Source organism: Biomphalaria glabrata, chromosome 4 (assembly GCF_947242115.1).
Source record: "Biomphalaria glabrata chromosome 4, xgBioGlab47.1, whole genome shotgun sequence".
NCBI classification, from domain to species: domain Eukaryota; kingdom Metazoa; phylum Mollusca; class Gastropoda; family Planorbidae; genus Biomphalaria; species Biomphalaria glabrata.
Window position 1 is genome coordinate 53,509,855 of NC_074714.1, and position 22,983 is coordinate 53,532,837.

General features: G+C 37.6%; 1 protein-coding gene across 2 annotated transcripts in view; it reads left to right on the forward strand.

Moving 5' to 3' along the window:
* Positions 1-6,655: 6,655 nt before the first annotated feature.
* Positions 6,656-22,983, forward strand: part of LOC106077793 (transient receptor potential cation channel subfamily M member 1-like) — a 60,616-nt gene continuing 44,288 nt past the window's right edge. Inside the window, exons 1-4 of one of the 2 annotated variants that reach the window (XM_056026187.1) lie at positions 6,656-6,800; positions 10,475-10,652; positions 19,079-19,150; positions 20,574-20,636. In XM_056026187.1, the coding sequence (XP_055882162.1) occupies positions 10,623-10,652; positions 19,079-19,150; positions 20,574-20,636 (165 nt within the window). In that variant the 5' untranslated portion in view covers positions 6,656-6,800; positions 10,475-10,622. The remainder of the gene's footprint in view (positions 6,801-10,474; positions 10,653-19,078; positions 19,151-20,573; positions 20,637-22,983) is intronic. The other variant, XM_056026186.1, reaches the window with a different exon arrangement.

The following is a 22,983-nucleotide window of genomic DNA, read 5'->3' on the forward strand; positions in this document are numbered from 1 at the left end:
AGAGAAATATGATAAATATACAAAGAGAAACATGATAAATATACAAAGAGAAATATGATAAATATGCAAAGAGAAATATGATAAATATACAAAGAGAAACATGATAAATATACAAAGAGAAATATGATAAATATGCAAAGAGAAACATGATAAATATACAAAGAGAAATATGATAAATATGCAAAGAGAAATATGATAAATATACAAATAGAAATATGATAAAGAAATACAAAGGAAGACATATAAATGTGCATATACATTAAGAAATATTATATATCTTCTTCTTCCCATTAGTCCGGATACTTTTTTTCCTGGTCAAAACTTATATCTTAGATATTTCTGTTGACCAGGGACTGACATAAAAAAATATCTACAGTACACAATGGACGCCTAGGTGTCACAATCGGCCAGGGCATTTCTTTACAATCAGGGTCATAAATTGTATATCATAATGATATAAGATAAGATAAGATAGATCAGTGATGCCCAAAATGCGGCCTGCGGGCCACATCCTGCCCGCGACGTGGTTCCATCTAGCACGCCAAAATGTCGGTAAAACATCCCCCCCCCCCTTTTTCGAACAATAATGGTTGAAAAATGTATCTTCACCTACGTTAGGGCACTCTGATGGATTGGAACTTTGACCTTTTAACATTTGTGCGTTTATTATTTCGAATCTTTTAATTTTTTTGTGGAACACGATAATAAGCCAACAGATTTGTTTTATAAAGAAAGTGTGGCTGTTCAAAATACACCAACGTATAACAGTATGATGAAACAAATATGACGTAATTCGTGGTTTGAGCCGCGAATAAAAGATTGTTACACTACGCCTAGGAGGCGCGGTGGCTGAGCGGTAAAGCGCTTGACTCCCGAACCGAAGGTCCCGGGTTCGAATCCCGGTGAAGACTGGGATTTCCGTTTCGGTATCTTTAGGCGCCTCTGAGTCCACCCAGCTCTAAATGGGTACCTGACATTAGTTGGGGAAAAGTAAAGGCGGTTGGTCGTTGTGCTGACATGACATGACCCCCTCGTTAACCGTAGGCCACAGAAACATATGAACTTTACATCATCTGCCCTGTAGACCACAAGGTCTGAAAGGGTAATTTGATTTGACACTACGCCTAGAGATTGGAGGATCAATGGGAATATTTACCAAAAAACAGACAAGAAAATGAGTCGGCACTAAAGCTAGAGACAATGTTGCTGATATTTTAAGTAGAAAAATGAAGCACTTTTGTGACGCTTCAAAAAAAAAATAAAATTAATATCTCTTTAATTAATGTAAATACTAGATCCAAGGGTTTCTAACAAAAGAGTTTCAGGTCAATTTCACTTAGATCCAAGGGTTTCTAACAAAAGAGTTTCAGGTCAATTTCATTTTGTTTTTGTACCTTTTCTTTCATGTAGTCCGCGACAGGAGTTTACGAAATGAAAATGGCCGGCAGGTCGAATTAGGTTGGGTATAGATCATGTGACTTCACTTTTCCCCCAACCAATGTCAGGTAACCCATCAGACCTAGGTGGATCCCAAAATTAAAATAAAAAAAGGACTTCACCAGGATGCGGAAGCCACCGCAACTCTTGTCTTCGGATGTAGACTATTACATTATTTCGGAAAATTGTTTGATTCAATTAGTGTTACGTTGTAAAAAAAAATGTATAACACGACGCTCAGAAGTCACTTATGTAAGATAATATTCTGGAACTTCAATTTTATACGTGACATGATGATACCCTTAAGGCCAATTTTGGGTACCGGCCCACCAGGCCTTGGCCCGAACGCCCATATAGGCAGTCCGCCCTTGACAGTACATGTAACACACGTCAAGGTCCAGTGGTCAAGCTGGTGGGGGAGCAATTGACCACTAATCACACTGTACATGGCCTTATCATTATGTAACATTCTTAAGGGGAATCATTGCTATCATCACACTTAGTCCAAAAATAGTTAACTCCCCTTACGACAAAAATAGCGACTTTTGCCACGCAATGTGATTATTACAATTATGACAATGCTTGACATCTAAATACGTATATTTTCATTCAAAAGACAGGTGTTTGTGTCCTCGCATTATTGAAGCACCCTAACCCAAACCACTGATCTCCTCATCACTCTGAGTACTACTTTTTCATAATTTTTTCCAAAAAGAAAATCGCTCTAGTTTAAAACTATTAACTCCGAATCAATTAACTGAATAGCAACAACAACCAGTGGCGTAGCAACCATGGCGCCAAGGAGCTCATTGCGCCAGGGCCCACGACCGCTAGGGGCCCAAAACGGGGTTATGTAAGGAAATGTGTTGACAATAGAGTTTCAATGCATCACATTATTGCTTTATTTTAATTACATCATATTCATCGTTCTTAAATTATATTTCTAGTGTCCGAGCGAATTTGACAAATTTGAGTAAATCTGATCACAGTAGTATCAGTATGTAATCTATTAAAGGGAGGTAGCTCTTAAATTAATAGTTCAGCGTTTCATTTAAATCTTACGCGTTCTGTGTTGTCTATAATAATAAAAAGATTTACTTGTAATACTACTCATTTTGAAAGAATTGTATATGATGAATTATTTTGCGTTTGTTTGGGTCCAAGTGTTATTTATTTCTTTAATATTACAATGTATATTGACTAGCTAAAATACTTAAATTAGTTGTATAAGTAAACAAAAAAATTGCATCTTTAATAACCATGACGTATATATATCCCTGTAATGTTGAACATCCCTATAATGTTGAACTTTACTAGAAAATAAATAAAAAAAAATATTTAAATAAATCCTCTGTAATGGGACTAAGGAGATGGAAATTCAAAGAGATTTGCGCTTTAAGAATTGTTGATAAATCAAGATTTGTGGTATTGTCTATACCTGTAATCCTTTGTTCTATTGTAAAGACCAGTGGGAGAATATTTTTGTCAAAGCCTCAAACTTAATTAAACTTTATCAGCACACAGGTTCTACAATATTTGGTAGAGCTGTATTGATAAATAGTTTGGTCATTCCAAAGATTGTCTATTTAGCTATCATTACAGAGCCACCTCCTAAATTCATAAACACTATTAGGAGCATTAAGCACACTACACTCATTCAAAACAAAGAGGATGGGAGGATAAACTTGCAACATGTTAAAACAAAAATACATTCGCTAAGGCTAAAATTTGTAGGTCAAGTAGTTAGGAACCCAACAAACTTTCCCTTGACAATTTACTATTATGGTTTAAGATTAAGTAGTCTTCTTCCAATACACAATGATACTCCTCACTATTTTAGTACAGTCACTCATCCATTTTACAGATATATTTCAAGAATCTTACCTGGTAATGAACATTTAATACACAACAAAACCAAAGAATCATACACAACACTTAAAAAGCTGTTACAGGAAAGCCTAGTGAATAGGATTAAGTGGGGGAGAGTTCTTGGGGTGACAGAATTCAAGGACACATTCATAAACCTACACAGTAAACATATCCCACCAAAAGCTAGAGAGATTAGTTATAGACTTATCTTTGGGATGACCCCTATGGCTAGAAGACGGGCAAATGACCGTGAATGTATATTATGCCACCTTGAAAATGCTGATAACGAGAAACATATGTATTTGGAATGTCCATTATTCCTTCAAGTTAGAAGTACTGTAATGGACCTATTGGAAGCAAACTGTGGCAATTATGTAAATGTTAACTTGTCTATTATTTTAAACAAGCTGCCAAAACTAAAAAATAAAATGATACATAACTTTAACTTGATTATTGTTTCCGAATACAGGAATCTTGTTTGGGCTAGCTGGCTAAAATGTCTACATAATAATAAGGTGTTTGATCCTAATCACTTGGAATTAACATTTAGAAAAATAATGGACTTTAGGGTAGAGAATTATCTAGTTTGATTTTCATATACCTGTACAATGCTCATGTAGTTTTTCAGAAATAGGGTGTTGGGGGTCAGGGATATCTGATATTGTGTTGATTGTTCTGGAGTAGAGTATACTTGTAACATTTTTCTGTCTTTAGGGGGTTCATTGGTTAGGTAGTATGTCTTTGTTATTAAATAATATTTCTATTACTGTTATTATATTTTTAGGTTAATCACTTTTCAATTGTTTATGATTTAATACTTGTGAATTATGATAACTTACAAAAAAAACATATAAAAAAAAAAAAAAAAAAAAGCCCACAAAAGAGGCAAGATGGCCCATATAAGAGGCACATAAAACCCAAAAAAAGAGGCAAAGAAAAGAGGCCTAAGGCCCAAGGATTCCTATGATGATAAAGCTAAAACTCAATAGCGCAAATTCTGAGGTTTCCTTTTAAAAAAAATTACTAGAAAATAAAGACATTTACCTTCAAAACTTCGGAGGTCAGGCATTTCGTGTGATATGTAAACCCATGTAGATTGTGGGTTAGGGTTAGAGTCAGGGTTAGGGTAAAATATATTTTATATATTATATAAATAAATATAAAAAAATATTACCTAGTTATTAATGCGAACATGATTACTAGTGATTTGGGAAAGCGGTCATAGTAATAGAGCTCAGCCTGTATACAATGGCGTGGGACTTATGACTGAGTGATGTACACGAACAATCTTTTGTGTGGATTAGCCCGCCTTGTGGTACATAACAACAGTTTCAGGTATTCAATCGCTCCAACAAAAACATTTATACTTCTTGGCACCTTCGGGCTTCCATAGGAAATAAGGACAGATCCTTTCGAAAGAATCCCAAATAACTTCATTCGTCTACAACACAGGACAATGGACAACCCAGTGATGGTCAAGTTTGGACAGTTTATGAACAATTTTAACGTGAACTGACGTGTAAACCGTAAACTTATGTTAGTGTCTTATGTGTTGTTGGCAATGTACTCTCTTCAGTACTGAATAACCATTAAAAAATATAAAAAATACTTGTTAAAAACTTGTCTTCGAGTCCAAAGATTTTGAGGAATGCAGTATTTCCCATGGCTGCGCAGCCCCAGCTGTAACCCACATATTTTGCCATACCAGAGCAAGTATAACCATCGTCCGCAGGTGGTCGATTTAGATTTTCTTTTCGCCATCTGCGTCTGTCCTCGGCAGCGGATTTTCCTTTTGTCTCGTGTGTAAACCGCGGCGTTTGTGAGTGACCTCCAGCTGTCTCGTTCTGAGGCCGCATGCAACCAGGTGCTCTCTTCTATGTCAGTTAAGGCAAAGTGGCGTCTACGCTGGTCTTTCAAGCGTTTCCCGTTGGGGCGCCTCTGTTACGTCGACCACCTTTTAGCTCACCAAAAAGGACTGCCCTTGGCATGCGTTCGTCTCCCATACGGGATACGTGCCCTGCATAGCGTGACTGTTGGACCATAAGCCCATTTCGTAAAAAATAACTGTATTCAAATCTTATCTAAATATAGTAACACACGCGGAAATTCACCATACAGTCAATCTGTCTTCCGATTATTTGAGGTAATAAGTACTTGTGCATGGAAACTAGGCTTAAGACCACAATCGACTTGTTACTCCGTTGGTTAAACATTAATCTTTTTAATGGTTTCTATTAAAAACAAATACAATCTCCCAGGATTATTGCGCTATAGGAAGTAATAAGGTTGTTATTTTGGGATGCCAATCCTATGTGCGATTAAAAAAAAAGGCATTATCAGCTTTCATTTTATAAAATCTTATTGCCAACACGAATTTATTTTCTAATACAGAATCTTAATTTTGACATTATGCTTATCTCTACCCAGACTGGGCCCCGCGAAATCCGTTTCGCATTGGGCCCCGTCATTGTTAGGGCCGGCTCTGCCTGTGTTGGACCAATACACATTTAGAATATATGAAGATTCAGCATGTGACTCGGAGTCCCGACATGTAACATGGTTGACCAATGGCATTTGCCCTTCAAATGATCTGCAGCTACTGCAGAGATGTTAATTTTGTAAATAAATATTTTGTGCATTGTTTTTAGCGAAAGAAAAAAGTAGTGACGCAGAGAGACAGATGAATGACGTTGCATGTGTTGGGTGCATGCTAGGAGAAGAATATGGCTCGGGCTTGTAGAAAGATTGTCATTGAACAGACTGCTAATTGAAACGACGGATAGATAGACAAGACGATCATCCCCATCTGTAAGTATACATCCGCTGAGGTGTTCACAAGTTTTATTAAGTATATTTAATTGTTGTGTCCCTTGGATGTGGTCAGACTTGCATTAGACTAAGTGAAGTAGTGTAGGACAACCCATACAATATAAGACAGGACATGACAGGACATGACTGGACTCTCCTCTCTAAGACCTTTCATGATTGTGTGACCCTTAACCTCTCTCCAGGTATAAGAATGAGCTACATGAGGGATGCATTTGCAGTATGCCTGCCTGGTCGTGCGGTTTGCGCGCTGGACTGTCGTTCAGATTTATCGATGGTCGAGGGTTCAAACCCTGCCCGCTCCCATCCCCCGTCGTCCTGCGGGAGGTTTGGACTAGGAAGTAATTATCTTCAACTCTGAAGGAACATCCGAAACATGTCAAACATTTTACAAACATTTTTACAGTAAAAGAAATTCTTAGTTTATAAAAAACTTTCAAAATCAATAGACTAAATTGATAAACAAAAAAACCAACAACCATGTTCAGGAGTTGTTGTTAATTTTAAACTTCCGGGTCAATGTTTATATAAATACAGACCGTCTTGCTTTAAGCGTAGATGAAAAAACAAATACAAACATGGTGCTGTGAAAGGCCTGATTTATGTGTTGAACTTCTGAGAACTTTAGATTGGAATTTCTTTTCATCATTTCTGCAAGTCAGTCACAAGTAACTTTATATAAGTTCTAAAACAGTTTAATTATAATTTAGACCATTGTACGAAATTTCGTTTTAATAAATATTAGTCTTTTATCTTTATTATTTTATAAGTTAGTTTTTAATGACGATAAAGATTATTACGTCCTACATCATGGTCACACGTCTTATCTTATCTTATCTTTTAGACGTTACTTCAAAAAAGAAGATAACTACGTCCTATACATGTCACGTGTCAATCTAGTCATGCATGTTAATTATAATGGCTGCTTGACCCTACATGTTCAAAAGTAAAGGCGTTTGGTGGTTGTGCTGGCCACTTGACACCCTCGTTAGAAGATCAGCTGTCGTCATCGAGAAGTGCATAGAAGTCAAATTCATAAAGCGCTGGTTGTCAATGTGTATGTGTTTTCGTGTGTGAATGTTGTTCGAATTTTTAATCAATACAGTTTTTGTACAGTGGTTTCGCTGAGCTTGTCAATTGTAGTCGAACTGAATTTCCATTAGATTGGATCAATAAAAATTATCTTATCTTATCTTATCTTATCTTATCTTAACTGTGGGCAGAGAAACAAATAACCTTTACATCATCTGCTCTATAGATCACAAGGTATGAAAGAGGAACTTTTTTTTTGTTACTAATGAAGGACGGCGTAAAAGAGTTTCACCTCTTACCCCCACCCCCCCACCCCACCCCCGGGGAAGCGCTAGAAATATTAAACTTGGCACCATTTTGCTCTCATTGATCTTATTAGTAAAGCAGCTGGTAGCAGACGGCTTTTGAAAGAGATCTTTTAAAAACTAGGCTCTACAGATATTGGAGACCCAAAGAAGGACTTTTGCAAATACAGACACAAACACGGAAAAAACAACAACTTAATTAGACTCTAGCAGACATCAGCTTTGTCTGTATCACATAGGTGAAAATATATTGTTATAACCTTGCCATGCACACCATATCCAAGATAGTGCAGAAAGCACACCATATCCAAGAAAGAAAGGTGCGCACTATCAGTGACTAGACAGGAAGGAGTGCGCAATCCAGGCTAGTGCAGAAAGAAGGTGCGCACTATCAGCGACTAGACAGGAAGGAGTGCGCTATCCAGGCTAGTGCAGAAAGAAGGTTCGCACTATCAGTGACTAGACAGGAAGGAGTGCGCAATCCAGGCTAGTGCAGAAAGAAGGTGCGCATTATCAGTTACTAGACAGCAAGGAGTGCGCAATCCAGGCTAGTGCAGAAAGAAGGTTCGCACTATCAGTGATTAGACAGGAAGGAGTGCGCAATCCAGGCTAGTGCAGAAAGAAGGTGCGCACTATCAGTGACTAGACAGGAAGGAGTGCGCAATCCAGGCTAGTGCAGAAAGAAGGTGCGCACTATCAGCGACTAGACAGGAAGGAGTGCGCAATCCAGGCTAGTGCAGAAAGAAGGTGCGCACTATCAGCGACTAGACAGGAAGGATGTTGACATTAGGGAGAGAACGAGTTCCGCCCAAGTCTAGAGCTGATGTAAAGATGCTGTGCTCAAGGCGTGTTGTTCTACATGTATTTGTGATGTCCTGTAAATAAACATCTAGGTCTCGTTGAGTTTGCCTCCCTTCAGTTATTACAATATGCAAATCACAAGACAGTTTGCGTGGTTATGTAAAACGCTGCACTTATTCCTTGTTTTTGGAATCGAAGTCAATGCCTTATTGTTATTATTACTATTATTATTATGTTAGAAACGAACAAGTTGTCACGAGTCCAGTCTGTGACCTATTTCGACCAGTTTCTAGAAGCTCGAGGTCAAACCAGTGCAAGTGTCCAGCGTAAACATGTTAATTTTAGGTAACCAATCAAAGAAAGAGGTTAAGGGAAAAAAATAGCACACGTCAGCTTCTAGAAGGTCAAAGTTACTAAAATAATTAGGGGGAGAAGTTTCCATGATTCTGGAATGTACGATTAAGAAAGGTATAAATTAAGGGAAAGTCAGTTTGACGGGGTCCTCGCTTAGTCCTCGATTAGTAATGGTTATAAGTTTTGTGATATTAGCGGGTCCATTAGTTAAAGTTTTATTAGTTGAAGTTGAAGCTATACTAAGTGAAGTTTCATGTATCTTTAAGTTTTATTTATGAAGTATCCAGTCAAGTTGTTGTTGAATTGAGAAGTTAATTTGATGTGAAAGTTGAAGAAGTTTTATTAAAGAAGTTTTAAGAAAATACAGAGAGATGTTTCTTTCTTCATTTCATTGAATTGTCAAGTTTGATCATATAATCCCCGGCAAGTGTGATCGTCACACAAGTATTCATCCTCTGGCTCTGCCAGAGTCGAGTTTCGTTAAAGAGAAGCGAAAATTCATTGTAGTCTCCCTTTATCAGTCTCCACTGAGGTATTTTCTGGTCTGCAGCAGTACCGCCCTCTGACAAGTGGGATGGATATTTATCCTGTACTGAAGTCAACTGTAGATGTTTGTTAGATTTCACTCAATTACTCAGCAAGCGTTTGGGTTTCATGTTCGGGTGTATTCAATGTAGTTGAACAACAGCACAAAGATAACACACATCGAATTTAACTAGTGAAAAGATGTGGTCAACACTGATGAACAATGAATAATACGTTTAATCCAGTAAAAGGCCACAGTCAGAGTCTCTGTGAAATAAAACACGTCTTTACCCTAGAGAATTCTATCGCTAACTGATTTTCCAGTCTCTAACCCAAAATATCCCAAGCATCACTAGTCCCGTTCAACATACGTCTTCTATGGTGCGTCTCTAACTAACTAAAAATATAAACTAAGTGCCTAACACAAGCAACGAGAATCTTCTTAGGAATGTTAAGGGCCTTGAAGGTAACAGTGAGGTCAGTTGTCATTATCCCCTCGCTTGATATAAGAACGGGGTATATTGTTGTTTTAGATAACTTCCATAAACACTCAATCTCCAAGCCGAGGTTCCCAAATTTTCGTTGTTTTTCCATTTCAGTTTCTCTTAAATTATGAGACAGTGGTACGGCGATGTCAATAATGGTAGTTTTTTTTTTACTTTTTTTTTATCAATAAACAGCAGATCAGGGCGATTAAAATCTACCGTTTTGTCAGTCAAAATTGGCCTATCCCAGCTTAATAAGTGATCAGTAGACTAGAGAACCTCTTGTGAAGAGTATTTGTAATAAGGAGTTTCTTAATGATCAAAACAAACTGTGATCAGTGAAGATCAATCGCTCCTTGCCACGTCACAGGTCAGTGTTCAGATCAGCTGTGACGATTGGTCTTGCATGAAGGCGCACCTTGGTCACAATGGTAGAGATACGATACGGGCTTGCAGTGGCCAGCATCAATCACAGTTAAGAGAAGGCCTACAAGCAACTGTACAGACGGAACTACAGCCAGATTCTGCCAGGGCCCAAGAAGCAATGATGTGCGCAGAGACTTCCTTTGCCCAATGAAAAAATTACTTCACATGCGCATGACAAAGAAAGGTCAAGGTTAGACTATACATTTTAGAATTTCGGAACGATTTAATAGTGTGAACCAAAATGAAGTAAAGGTCGTCTGTATTTCTGGCCCACGGTTAACGAGGGTCTCGTGTGGCCAACAAAACGACCAACCGCCTTTACATTTCCCCAACTAATATTAGTTACTCCTTAAAGCTGGCTGGACTTATAGGCGCCATAAAGATAACGAAGTTAAAAATCTCACTCTTTTTCAGGATTTGAACCAGGGACCTGTCGTTTCGGAAGCCTGGCGCTTTAAAACTCAGCCACCATGCCTCCAGTATGAACCAAGCTCAACAAAAATAAGCTATTTGAAAAAAAAATATCGAATAATTTTATTTTCTAACTGCAGAAAGCTGACGAATGAACAGATACGAGGAGATTATGGCGACAGTAAGTAAATCTGGCAGCGACTGAAAGTAAACATAAAAATCTGGTCACTTCCAGTGGCTTAGCATCCATGGTGCAAGGTGCTCATTGCGTCTGGGCCCATGACCCATTGGGGCCTACATGAAGCCTAGGGGATAAAACCAAAGCGAACAAAATAATTGCACTTTTGGTAAAAGCCGATTCTAAAAACTAAAACCTTGTTTTCAGAGTCTGACAAAAGGAGGAGGGGTGACTACTGATGCGTACTGATGAATGGCTGCCTGGTCGTGCGGTTTGCGCGCTGGACTGTCGTTCAGATTTATCGGTGGTCCAGGGTTCAAACCCTGCCCGCTCCCATCCCCCGTCGTCCTGAGGGAGGTTTGGACTAGGAAGTAATTATCTTCAACTTTGAAGGAACATCCGAAACATGTAAAACATTTTTTAGCAAACATTGTTCCTGTGCTATCAGTATCCCCCCAATAGAGGAGAAAATATTAAATCTTACAGTTGGTAACTCTGTTGTGGTTAAACAACTGTCCGCTTATAGCAGGGGTTCTCAACCTGTGGGTCGCAACCCCCTTGGTGGTCGATTGACGATTTGCCAGGGGTCGCCAAAGACCATTGAAAAAAATGGATTGTAATTGTCTATTCTTCTATTGCTGTGTGTGTGTGCGGGGGGGGGGGGGTCGTCGCGGCTAAGTGGGGGATTGTAAAATGGGGTCGCCGAGCATAAAAGGTTGAGAACCGCTGGCTTATAGTGTGCACGTATTCTTGTAATATACTCCTGATGTACATTGCGTAAACCTTAAAATTTGCTACTATAATATGTATATTTGAATTTAATTCTTTTAACGAACGAAAATTAAATTAAATTTAAAAGTACTTTCTTTTATTTTATGGCAGGCTGTGCGCTATTAGTACTTTCTTAAATTAATAAGTGGATTTTTATTACATCTTTAGAAAAAAATTTATTCCTGGACCTCCACAAACTTAAATCCGGCACTTAAATCACAATTTATCTTTAAATATATCCGCGAGACGAAGGCTGGCTATGATGTTGAGTGATACGAGTAACAGGACAAAGACCTTCAGGCATTTGTTTAACAAACAACAAGTGCTTACACATTAAGTTTAATTTGCTAACCACAACTTGAACTTGTAATAAATCAGGGGTTCTCAACCTGTGACTCGCGACCCCCCTGTGGGGGTCGAATGATGATTTGCCAGGGGTCGCCTAAGACCATAAAAAATTGTCTACTCTTCTATTGCTGTATGTGTGTGTGTGTAGGGGGGTGGCGGCAGAGTGGTGGATTGTAAAAAGGGGTCGCCGAGCATAAAAGGTTGAGAACCGCTGTAATGTAATTGGTCTTAAAAAAAGTTTGTCTGCTGAGCTCAATAAGTTACCAATGGCGAATTGAACATACTAGTCGACCGGCGGCGTAGCATGCGCCGCTATTTTGCAGGGCCGTACTTAGGCCAATGCAACCTATGCGACAGCAGTGGGCCCGCACTTTCATAGGGCTCGCACTTTCATAGGACCCGCGCTGATTTTAGTTGTATTAATTATTAAATTAAACCATTTTTATAACTTATAACAGATTTCCCGCGGCCTCCTATCGATTTACCAGGAGCTCCTGGAAATCTCCTGAAATTGCAAAATATACGAAAAAGTCCTGGAAATATCCGGAAATTATTAAAATCTTTTGAAAACTCATACAAATTTTCTGAAATATATAGACAAAAATTGATATTTTGGGGTGTCATGTAATATGGAAAAACGTCAATCCTACGCGCGATAAAAAACCGGCAATATAATTGTGGAATCTAGTGAAAGAAGCTTCTCGCGCCTCAAACTAATGTAGAATTACTTTAGGTCAACAATTCTAGTAGATAGATTGAAACATTTGGTATTTCTCGCTATTGAGCGTGATTTTTTAAGAAACAGAATTATTATGATGTACTGTATGACTTTGCTACACTCAAGGCTCGGAAAGTGATTTTGTACGTAGTAAAGAATGAATAAAATGCAAATACGAATTTATATTCTAATATAAACACTTACATTTCACTAATTATCCTTATCCCTACCCAACTTGGCCCCGCGAAATCCGTTTCGCATAGGGCCCTACAACGGTTGAGTCCGGCCCTGCTATTCAGTGACGGGTGAATACAGAGTAGATTACTTGTTCTCCTCTCCCCCCCCCCCTCTTTTCTTCGCAGACCGCTAAAACTACGTTGGGTAGAAATAAAAAAGAGTGATCTTTCCATGACTTCTTGGTCCCAACGGTTAAGTCCGGCCCTGCTATTTTGTGACGGGTGAATACTACTTCTTCTCCCCCCCCCCGCCCCCTCCGTTATTTTTTTTTCGTAGGGTAACTCTAGTCCCACCTGCAGAAATAAAAGAGTGATCTTTACTTTACTTCTTGTCCAAACTCTTGAGCCATGAAGAGAATTATATATATATAGTTTTCTATGACTTGGTACAAAATATTACGCGATTGGCGCTTCTTCTGTTCACACGGGAGAGCATAGTTTATAGGACACTAATCAAAAATGTCCCCCTACAATATGTTCCTCAATGAATGAGATTTAGATAATTTCATGCACTAAACATCTTAATACAGACTACTTTGTTTTCATCAAGGGAAAAAAAACGCCCGGAAGCAGTAGCACTTAGAGGACAATTTGAAACATTCGATACTATTTTTTTAAATTTTTCATTTAGTACAAAATTGGAAGGGGGTGGGGGCGGTAGCTGAGGGGCTAAGAGGACAGATGACCTTAACTTCATCTGGCCCATAGATTGCAAGGTCTATAAGGGGAACTTTATTCGTCAATAGTACGATCTATATTTTGGAGGCGCGGTGGCTGAGCGGTAAAGCGCTTGGCTTCTGAACCGGGGGTCTCGGGTTCGAATCCTGGTGAAGACTGGGATTTTTTTATTTCGGGATCCTTGGGCGCCTCTGAGTCCACCCAGCTCTAATGGGTACCTGACATCAGTTGGGGAAAAGTAAAGACGGTTGGTCGTTGTGCTGGCCACATGACACCCTCGTTAACCGTAGGCCACAGAAACAGATGACCCTTACATCACCTGCCCAATAGACCACAAGGTGGGAAACCTTACTTACTTACGATCTTATATTCTAGATCATTTAAAATGATGTGTATAATTACTAGACTAATGCAAACTAATTGATACAATGACACAAACATAATGGTTTTTTTCTTTAAAAGTATTTTATTATGATTTTGTTGTTACTTTTCTTCGAAGTGGCAATTGAAGATTTTAGAAACACATTTACAATCGAACAAGTCCTTGGACATATCATTCTTTATCTTGATTCGCACATGTGTTCCTAAAGAGCTATCACATCCTTTCGATCTCGTTTTCAACGTTAGTCACGTGTTAAGGCGGAATGGGAAGTCTTTTTACTTCAGAGGGTCATCGTGACCTAGGGTTTGTCAGCGTGGCGAATCTTTAAAAAGTCCGGCTGCAAATATTTAAATTTAAATCTGGGCCAGACACAAAATAGAGCAGTGAGATTCATAACAAACGAATATTCACATTTGACTAGAGTAACCCCTTTAGTAAAATCACTAAATTTAGAAAGCCTTCAGGACAGAAGACTCAAAAAGTAAAGTAGCAATTATACATAAAACACTGAACCATAATCTTCAAATACAAAAACAAAATTTAATAAAATACTCTGTAAGACACAAAGATAAAGGCACATTCCTCGTCCCATATGCTAGGACAAATTTGTACAAATACTCCTTCTTCCCTAGTGCTATTAGAGCATGGAATGGGTTGCCTGAGCTAGCCAGGAAAACCAGTGACTTGGCAGAATTGAAGTCATTGGTTAATATGCATGACTAAATGCATGACGCGTAGGACGTAATCATCTTCTTTTTTTGAAGTAACGTCTGTATTATATAAGATAAGAATTGCTAATATGTCGTTTATGCCTACACAAGGGAAGGATGTTCTTTAAGAGTTAGGGGTTGCATGCTTCCAAATCCAAGCCTCCCGCAGGACGACGGGGGATGGCAGCGAGCAGGGTATGAACCCGGGACCATCGAGACGACTGAACGACAGTCCAGCGCGCATAACGCATGATCAGGAATCTATGGTTGTATGGTTTGCTTTAAGTTCTCTTTTCACGCTCGTTGTACTTTCGCTGGGCATTGGTCAGACGAGTTGGAAGGCATTTGATTTCTACTTGTTAGGATGATAAGCTTTTAATTGTTATTACACATGAGACATTCTCACTATTTGTTTTAATTTTTTAAAAATAGTATAAAAAGAACCAGATTTAAGCCTGGCGATGGAGTGCGCGTTTCGTCACACCTTGTATACTTACAAATACATTTGTTTATAATTAAGGATATTGTTTTATTTTTGGTAGAGGAGTATCAACATACGATGAACTGTTTTACTGATAAATTACTTCCCTTGGTAACTTGCTAACGGGTCTGCACATTTTGACTTCGCCCATTTCTTTCGCACAGCTGTTATAGTCATGGCTACATATACTTCTTGTGCTACTTCAGGGCCGGATTTAATGGTGGGAATGAGTGGCTACAACCAGAGGGACTCCATAAGAAAGGAGCTTCCACAAAAGAGATAAAAATATATCCGAAATGCTTGGAAAAAGTAAATACAGCTCCGGATTTATGAGATTTATGAGAGTTTGGTTTCCACCCAATCAATACTCTTCTTTAGCAATTCATGTTTCTCCTATAGTAGATATATGCCAGGTTGTTGATTCAAGAGCGTATATTCCATACATTCTGTGATACAAATTAGCTGTTGGCCAGCCCGAATAAGTGTTGTAGAGGGATAAAGTGAACGCCTGTTTTGTTACACAAATGTTCGTCGTACGGCTCTTGGGCAGTAGGAGCCAAATACAGCCCACGGGCTATATACGCCGCAATGAGGGTCTATCGGTCAACCAGAACTACTGTCCACAATCCAAAAAATGGTAGCAACGTGAGTGATAGCCTGCTGTTCAACATTTGAGATGGGAATGCTGAACAAACACAAATTTGGCTTTGAGTGTACACAATTAAAAGAAATATATCTTTTTTTAATGGAGTACTAGACTTGCAGACTATCATTCAGACGTTGGTTTCGGTAAAACACCTAGGGACATCAATCTAGTTGCTATGGAAATAATGTTGGTTACAACTTATTTCTAATCAAAATGTCGTCTGCTCTATTGCATTTCTTTTTTTCGCAATGGTGTGGCCCGCGACTAAAGTGTGGGAAATTTATTTGGCCCTTGGGCTGAAGAAAGTTGGGTATCACTGGTCTAGAGTACTTGAATATGTTCATGCTGTGAATGTGAGACGGCAATGTAGATTCATTAATATCATCATTTCCAATGCGTTATTAATTCATTTCACCTCATTGTAATATTATTATTATAGCTTTTATATAGAGTTACTTTCATGCTTATAGCGCTTTTGGTCCAATCTCATTTGTGGACCAGTGGGGGAGGGGAAGGGGTATCTAGGAGTTGGTTTCCGTGCTGCCTTTAGGTTCTCAGTAAACGCAACTCTGCCCGAGTCGGGTGTCGAACCTCGAGCCCCCTTCTAGGTAGCCAAGACGACTGAACGACCACGCTTCCTATCTATCTATCTATCTATCTATCTATCTATCTATCTATCTATCTATCGATCTATCTATCTATCTATCTATCTATCTATCTATCTATCTATCTATCTATCGATCGATCGATCGATCTATCTATCTATCTATCTATCTATCTATCTATCTATCTTTCTATCGATCTATCTATCTATCTATCTATCTATCTATCTATCGATCGATCTATCTATCTATCTATCTATCTATCTATCTATCTATCTATCTATCTATCTATCTATCTATCTATCTATCTGTCTATCTATCTATCTATCTATCTATCTATCGATCTATCTATCTATCTATCTATCTATCTATCTATCTATCTATCTATCTATCTATCTATCTATCTATCTATCTATCTATCTATCGATCTATCTATCTATCTTTCTATCTATCTATCGATCTATCTATCTATCTATCTATCTATCTATCTATCTATCTATCTATCTATCTATCTATCGATCTATCTATCTATCTATCTATCTATCTATCGATCGATCTATCTATCTATCTATCTATCTATCTATCTATCTATCTATCTATCGATCTATCTATCTATCTATCTATCGATCTATCTATCTATCTATCTATCTATTTATCTATCTATCTATCTATCGATCTATCTATCTATCTATCTATTTATCTATCTATCTATCTATCTATCTATCTATCTGTCTATCTATCTATCTATCTATCTATCTATCTATCTATCTATCTATCTATCTATCTATCTGTCTATCTATCTATCTATCTATCTATTTATCTATCTATCTATCTATCTATCTATCTATCTATCTATCTATCTATCGATCTATCTATCTATCTATCGATCTATCGATCTATCTATCTATCTATCTATCTATCTATCTATCTATCTATCTATCTATCTATCTATCTATCTATCTATCTATCTATCTTTCTGTCTATCTATCTATCTATTTATCTATCTATCTATCTGTCTATCTATCTATCTATCTATCTATCTATCTATCTATCTATCTATCTATCTATCTATCTATCTATCTATGGTTTCTATAAAGTGACTACTGCCTTCTGTTTTTGTTTTACTTTTAGAAATGATATATTTAAATAAAAAAAAGGGGCTTTAGCTAAACTCGCGTTTTGTAAAAATGTACTTAAAAATCGGATTGGATTTAAAAAATATTTTCTACTTTTGAGATCTAAACGTGACATACGAAATGAGGGAATCGTCGTCGAGAGGCCCAGTGCGCGTGAACTTGGCTTGGCTACCTAGAAGGTTCAACACCCGACTTAATTATACGCATAGACATGTAGTCTATTCTCTGTTATCGATATAATGCAATTAGATAGATCATTTATGAGTGGGAAGCGTGGCCGAGAGGCGCTTGAACTTGGCTTGTCTTGGCTACCTAGAAGGGGGCTCGAGGTTCGACCCCTGACTCGGGCAGAGTTGCGTTTACTGAGCGCCTATAGGCAGCTCGGAAAACCAACTCCTAGATACCCCTTCACCCCCACTGGTCCGCAAAAGAGATTGAACCAAAAGCGCTCTGAGCATGCTAAAAGCATGAAAGTAGCGCTATATCATAGCTATAATAATTGTCACAGATGCCATTATAGAATTATTTGTACATTTCACATTTAAAAGAAATATAAACCCTTGACTGAGCCTCAGGAATTACCCCACAAATTTAGACCCTTGACAGCACCTCAGGATTTACCCAATACGTGATTATGATGTTGCAAATCTATTGGTTGATTTGAAATTAAACAAAGACATTTTTTTAAAGAGTTAGCGCCAGAGAATTGGCGAGGGAAAGAGAACGCCGGTCGATAAAATATTTTCATAGTAGTCAGTCGGTCTTCTAAGAGCTCTGTTTTAAAAGCCTTTGTGATATATTGTGTTGATTGATCTGTAATTTGTACATAAGCTGTACTTACGTTTTATATTTAAATAAAGTTCCAGAGTTTTGTTTTAACAAGGAATCTTTTATTGTGATTCTAGATCGTCATTTATTCAACTATTTTTAATTCAAGTAAAATCCCCGGCATCACAACACATTGTGACATCTTGTGTCTGCATGTTGTGACAATAATAATAGACGGTCAGACCTCACATAGCTAATAGATGCTTTTTCCTTGTCTGTGGTGGCTAAAAGAATTACTAAAACGCACTAGATCTATAAAAGAATGTAAATAATTAATTAAATGAATCCTTAGTATGTTGATGAATATTTATTTTTATCTTGAACAATTATTAATACAACGCTTATATCAACTCACCCTGTCTGTCTGTCTGTCTGGTAAAAAAGTGTCTACACTTTATTTCTCCCACACCCATTCTCGGATCAAGCTGAAACTTCGCACAATTATTCATTGACATAGACAAAATATGAATCAATTAAAAATAAAGTAACCGGCTAGATAACTAAGTACTGGAAATTCATTTTTTTTTGGCTTAAAAGCAACAAGGGAGACTATCAGTATTCGCATATATGGCTAAATTTGTTGGGTTTAGTCCCCTTTAATAATTGTTAATGCATTTACTCCCTCAAACATTGTCTGATCAAGTTGATACTTTAAACAACTATTTATTGCATCTAACAAAACATGAATCAATAAACCAAAAATACTCAATTAGTCAAATTAATTTTTGGTATTCAATTATTTTGTTGGAAATCGAATAAGGGGAATAGCTAGTACATAAATATAGTAAATATAGTTTTATAGAAGGAGTTCTTTCCCTTTAGATAAGCATTTGTTTCTTTTGAAAAAGTATGTTTTTTTAATTTTGCTTGTTTGTATATTTCTCATTCTAAAGGGAACATTTGGGGACATTGAAATGGAAGAAAGAGGTTGGCCTACATTAGAAGTGAACAATCACAAAGTCGAGGTAAGTTTAAAGTTTATTTTGATGCTTGATCTACATATACAGATCCTTGTCACAGTATGTTATGTATTTATGTTCTTGTTGTGTGTTGTGAACTGATGTGTGCTTGTGTGTCAAAAATGTCTTGGTGTTCAGGTCAGCTTGTGTGTGTGTGTGTACTGTGTTATCGTGAACTGTTTTGACATTCTTGTTCAATAAAGCCTAGAACCAAGACATGTCTTCTGTTAAGGCTTCCGCGCGGTGTTGATTCTTGGAAATATATCTAGTGTAGATCTACGTCTGACTGGAAGTAGCACTGAACTCAAACTACTTCAGTAACACCGGCGAAAGGCCGAAACAATCAAAATATGTAGTCGACGCTGATGTTGTTCTACACATATATTTAATCATCAAGAAGGGAATCGTCCGATGTCAGTTATGTCCGTAAATCCGTATATCTATTCTACTGCTCTACACGAAGCGTCTTCTTTGTAGCGTCACTTAGAGCGTTCTTGTTTTTTAACCAACTTTACGTCATCGTCGCTAAGTAAAACTTTACCCTATTCCCGAAACAAATAACTAATTCCTAATCATGTCATGACACTTCCTGTACTATTTTATTATGTTACTACACAGTACTTATCAACAACTTTAACGTCGTACAGACCTGTGTTGTGGCAACGAGCTATTGGCCTAAACCGCCCACAGGTTGTGACGTTGCCGGTCAGCGATCAGGTTTTCTCTAACGAAGAGTTTCAGGCTAACCCCCAATGAGGGCGCTGGACCAAATATTACAATACGTTCAATACCCCATACATGTCCAACTCTTCCATACAAAGAGCCCAATCCTAAGTGGCACATGGACAATGCAGCGATGCGGTGAACTGGCCAAACTTCCTTGCAGACGTGCTAGTGCCCAGTCTCTATTGAGACAGATTGCCGCCCGATGCGCCGAACAGCACGAGGGGATTTTATATCTGAATCCCAGACCTGATAGACTGAAGTAAAATTAACAATATTTTGCTTTGTTTAGGTTGCTTCTACACAGAGCTTTCTCTTACTTAAATCCGGCCCTGCTTCTTTCTTTTCACGTGGCGCCTTGGAATGACGCTCATGCACCTTAAGACCTAAATCAGTTCTCAATACAAATGCTTCTTGGCTTATTATCGAGCCTAACAGAAACCTAGCACATTTAAATGGGAAATATAACTGCTTACTGTTTTCCAATTAAAATATATTTGAAAAAATTTCTTTTCCCTCATAATAAATTGATAACGCTCTGGTGGTAAGCCATGTGAATATATAGACCACCACACTTGAGGCATAATTGACTTTAGTTGAAAGTTATGAGTGATGTACCCTCCTTCTCTACGGTAAGATATACAATAATTTTACTTTAAGTTAACTGTTACATAACATTATTTGTTTTCTTTAATATAATTTACAGTATATTAAGAAAAATACATTAAACTACAAAGACCTGCATTTTGATAAAAGCCCCAAATACAAGGTAAATTTTTATTTATTTGATCATCAATTTAACAATACGTTTAAGTGTAACCTATATTGCATTACAAAGCGAATGCTATTACTTTCTATTATCATTAGCACAAACGAAAACATTCTTACACCTCTAATTTTTTTTTTAAGGGGAGGCGAGTGATAAATATTTTTCGGTCTAAAATATTTAAATAATTTCTTATTAAGCACAGGAAGCGCTTGGCTTCCGAACCGGAGATCACGGGTTGAATCCTGGTGAAGACCGGGATTTTTTTATTTCGGTATCTTTAGAACGCCTCTGAGTCCACCCAGTGGGTACCTGATATTAGTTGGGAAAAGTAAAGACGGCTGATCGTTGTGCTGGCTACAAGACACCCTCGTGGGCCACAGAATCATCTGACCCTTACATCATCTTCCGTATAGATCGCAAGGCCTGAAAGGGGAACATATTAATTACCTTTTGTGACCTAGTATTAGGATAGGTCATAAGACCAGTGACCTCTGGCTGTACTGGCAAGTTAGTCCAGTGGTACTTTGTGGTCCCAAATTATATTATCTAGGCTATTGACTATAGCCTCTAGATATACAAAATTACTGAGACAGACAAGTAATAATAGTGAGATTTCAGTTGGTACAAAAAAAAATAGAGTTTATTTAGAAACAAAAGAATAGTTTATGGAATATGTTTAGAAAAATAAAAGCTCTCATAAGAAAATGAAATAATGAAACAAATCAAAGTAGTAAAACAGGTTCAGGTTTACATGATTAAAGAACCATCATCACAGAGGTACAGTAGTGTCTTATGTCAAAAACCAAAACGATTGTTTACAATAATATCATACATACACTAACAATGAAATGACGTCACCCATGAGACACACTACTGTCTCGTATCTAAACAAAAGATGTCTTTAAAACAAAACATACAGTAGAGGATAAGAGACAAAGTAGACCTATACCATTTACATAAACCAACTTAGTACTAACAAATAAATAAAGTCTACTTAGCTCATTATCGAAATACTCTTCCCACAACAGTGGCACACTCCTCTTGAGTAACACAGCAATAGTACAACAACACAAGTATTAGTTAAACATTATAGAGATTTAGTTCAAACTACACTGGTCAGTTCAAAGACTCAAGAGAGAGTGGCCATTGTAAACAGTTAACAGGGACTTAAATCAAGTATTAAAGGGGACTAACTCTTATTGAAAACAAAAGTAGCTACCCTTATTGTCCCTCTTGTCACACCTTTATATGGGTATATTTGTTAGAATACAATAATATTATATAAATAACATGTACATTGTTATCTAAATTGACATTTTAAAGTCTTCAAAATATTGCTTGTATAAATGTACAGTAGGCATATGTCCAAAAGTTAAGTTTAATTATACATTTTGGCCATTTTTTCTTGTCTTATTAGGGGGCGTATTGGCCTAAATTCATAAAAAGGGGAGCCGAGTTCGAATCCAGGTAAAGACTGAAATTTGAGCCTGGGAATTTTGAAAACTCCTCTGAGTCCACCCAATTCTAAAGGACATGAAAAGCCCGTTGTCCTGACCTCACGACATCCTTGTTAACAGACAGTCTGGATGGCTGCCTGGTCGTGCGGTTTGTGCGCTGGACTGTCGTTCGGATTTATCGATGGTTGAGGGTTCAAATCCTGCCCGCTCCCATCCCCCGTCGTCCTGCGGGAGGTTTGGACTAGGAAGTAAACTATCTTCAACTCTGAAGGAACATCCGAAACATGTCAAACATTTTACAAACATTCTACAAACAGTCTTAAAAACAGATGGCATTTACATCATCTTCTTCCGAAGATTGTAATCTTGTTTAATCTTTAATCTTGTCTTCGTTTAATCAATTCGGTTCTAATGATTTTGTATAATAAATACACTAATATTCAACACTCCATGCAGGGATGGACTGGTTATCAAAATCGACCAGTGGCATTTCTAAACAATTCGGCCTACAAATTCTAAATCACATGATGGTCATCCGCTTCTAGGTCTACCTGTCCTCTAAATCATTATGTCAAGTTTGATAATGTATCGATATACAAGCATACTCTTTACTCTATATCTTAATAAGAAATATAGGCTTTATGTTGCTATTTCATTCTTAGTATGTAAGTTCTTAAAGGATGAAGTCCACTAGTTGCACTATCTACATGTGAAGCCTAACATTATTTCGGGAAAATGTGTTAGATAAAAATAGTATTACACTGTAGAGTCTGTGAAAAAGGGCCTTTTTATAAGAAAATAGTATAAACCCATAACTATTTTATATGTGCCATAGTGGCATCGATGCGGCCCTTTCTGTGGTCAAACCAGCACATTTGAGTACCGCCCAC